This window comes from Culex pipiens, chromosome 1 (genome assembly GCF_016801865.2).
Source record: "Culex pipiens pallens isolate TS chromosome 1, TS_CPP_V2, whole genome shotgun sequence".
Lineage (NCBI taxonomy): Eukaryota > Metazoa > Arthropoda > Insecta > Diptera > Culicidae > Culex > Culex pipiens.
This window is the reverse complement of record NC_068937.1, coordinates 2031197-2033455: the sequence shown is the minus strand read 5'-3', so window position 1 is coordinate 2033455 and position 2259 is coordinate 2031197. Positions and strand designations below refer to the sequence as shown.

Genomic DNA, 2259 nt, shown 5'->3' with positions numbered 1-2259 from the left:
TTGACATGAAAAACATGTGTGGGTTAATGGAAAAGCACGTGAATTTATTGTGTTGATTTTTGGAGACGCTCACGTGAAAAAACACTTGAGATTGCTATGTTGGTTTCTTTCAGTGCAGTGCTTCCAGTTTTAAAGCAGTGTACGCACTTGGTAAGGAACTGATCAAGAAAAAAATCAAATTAGTGGCAGCGGCAGCGAAAGCAAGCTAGAAAGGATGAAGGAAAAAAACCACAACAAATCGCTCCTTCTTTGTTCTGCTGTTTGTAAAGCTATTTCTTGGGAGCTGCGTATTGGCCTTATAGGTGAGAGAGCGTCCTGGTGAAAAAAATGTAAAGTTGAAAAATAAAACTAAGTAGGTAATTCTAGGAAATTTTATTAGAATGTTGTTCATAATGTGATGAAAATTTCTCAATCTAAATTAAAACACCGCAGCAGCTTTGATTCACTCTCGCCAGAATGGTTTTTATTTAAGTTTTTTTTCTTTGCCGATTACACAAAAGCAACCCTGCTTACTTTTAATACGGACAGGAAAAAGGTGTTGGGCTAATGCAAAAAATGAATAGTTTATAATTAGTGAAACACGCGCCTACAGATACAGTCCCTCGGGGGTGCCCTCCTTCTTGCGGTACAGGACACTCTCCTTGGATTTCTTAAAGTCTTCATTGGTGACCTTCATGCGGCGCTCGCGCAGTGCCATCAGCCCCGCCTCGGTACAGATCGCCTTGATGTCCGCCCCGGACAGATCGTCCTTGGCCATAATCAGCTCCGACAGGTTCACGTCCTCGGCCAGCGTCATCCGCGCCGTGTGGATGTTGAAGATGCGTCGCTTGGTCTTTTCGTCGGGCAGGGGGAACTCGATCTTCCGGTCGATTCGTCCCGGACGGATCAGGGCCGGATCGAGCGTCTCGATACGATTGGTGGCCATGATGACTTTGACGTCACCACGCGAATCGAACCCATCCAGCTGGTTCAGCAGTTCCAACATAGTTCGCTGGATTTCCCGCTCGCCACCCGAGTTCGAATCGTACCGCTTGGTTCCGACGGCGTCAATTTCGTCGATAAACACAATCGACGGCGCGTGCTCTTCGGCCACACGGAACAACTCGCGAACCAGCTTCGGCCCATCGCCGAGATATTTCTGAATCAGTTCCGACCCGACCACTCGCAGGAACGTTGCCGACGTTTGATTGGCCACCGCCTTCGCAAGCAGGGTCTTCCCGGTGCCCGGAGGTCCGTACAGAATGACACCCTTTGGGGGCTTAATTCCCATCTCCTCGTAGTACTCCGGATGGGTCAACGGAAGCTCAACAGATTCCTTAATTTCCTGAATTTGCGTGTCCAACCCACCAATGTCCGCGTACGTCTCCTGCGGTGCCTTCTCCAGCTTCATCACCGTCACCATCGGATCGGTGTCATCCCCCAAAACACCCACCACGGCGTGAACTTTGTGGTTCAGCAGCACGGAACAACCCGGCTCGAGCTGGTCCTTGTCCACAAACGACAAAATACTCACGTAATGCTCGCTGCCCACCGAAGTCGACACGATCGCGTGATTATCGTCGATAATCTCCTCCAAGTTCCCCACCGACATCGGAGTTCCCCGCAGGTCATCAACCTTGGACCGTTCCTCCTCGTTCTTCTCGTCCTGGGGCTTCAGCCGCTCCTGGTTCCGGATGAACTCCTCCTCCATCAGCAGATAGTCCTTGATGCGCTCCAGCTTCAACAGCTTCAGCCGGCACCGGGTGTGCGGAGTGACCTGCGGCAGCTTCATGGCCGCGTCCGGTCCCTTGGCCTTGCGCTTCTTCTTGCCGACCCGGGTCGGAATCGGGGGCTCGTACTTTTTCTTCTTGTCCTTGTCATCCTTCTTGTCGCCACCCCCGCCGGCGGACTGATTTTGACCCTGCGGAAAGAAAAGCGAACGGGAACCGATTAGCAGTTAGTTTCTGTCCAGGATGACTGGCCATTTTTTTGCAGCGACAACATAACCTAACAAATCCGACGGAACAAAAGACGACATAAACAAGACATTTCAAAAGCAGGAAAAACTCGCAAAACTCGACAATCTTGAGCGTCTACCCAATCAATCGCACTTAAAAAGTAATTATTTAAACAACTCTTACCATTTTAAAGTCGAAAAATCAGCAAAAATTGGTAAAGTTTGAGGAAGCTGCTGTGTCGATGGTGAGTTTACACTTTTCTGTTGAATGAACCACTGACAGTTCGGTTTTCGTGCGTGTGTGCTTGTGTGCGTGTTGACAG

General features: G+C 49.6%; 1 protein-coding gene across 1 annotated transcript; it reads right to left on the bottom strand.

Annotated features, from left to right (window-relative positions):
• Positions 1 to 436: 436 nt before the first annotated feature.
• On the bottom strand, positions 437 to 2259 carry LOC120415057 (26S proteasome regulatory subunit 4). Its single transcript, XM_039576442.2, has 2 exons — positions 2121 to 2259; positions 437 to 1900 (listed from the first exon to the last, which is right to left on the bottom strand). The coding sequence occupies exons 1-2, from the start codon at positions 2121 to 2123 to the stop codon at positions 587 to 589; spliced, it is 1317 nt and encodes a 438-aa protein (XP_039432376.1). The 5' UTR covers positions 2124 to 2259; the 3' UTR covers positions 437 to 586.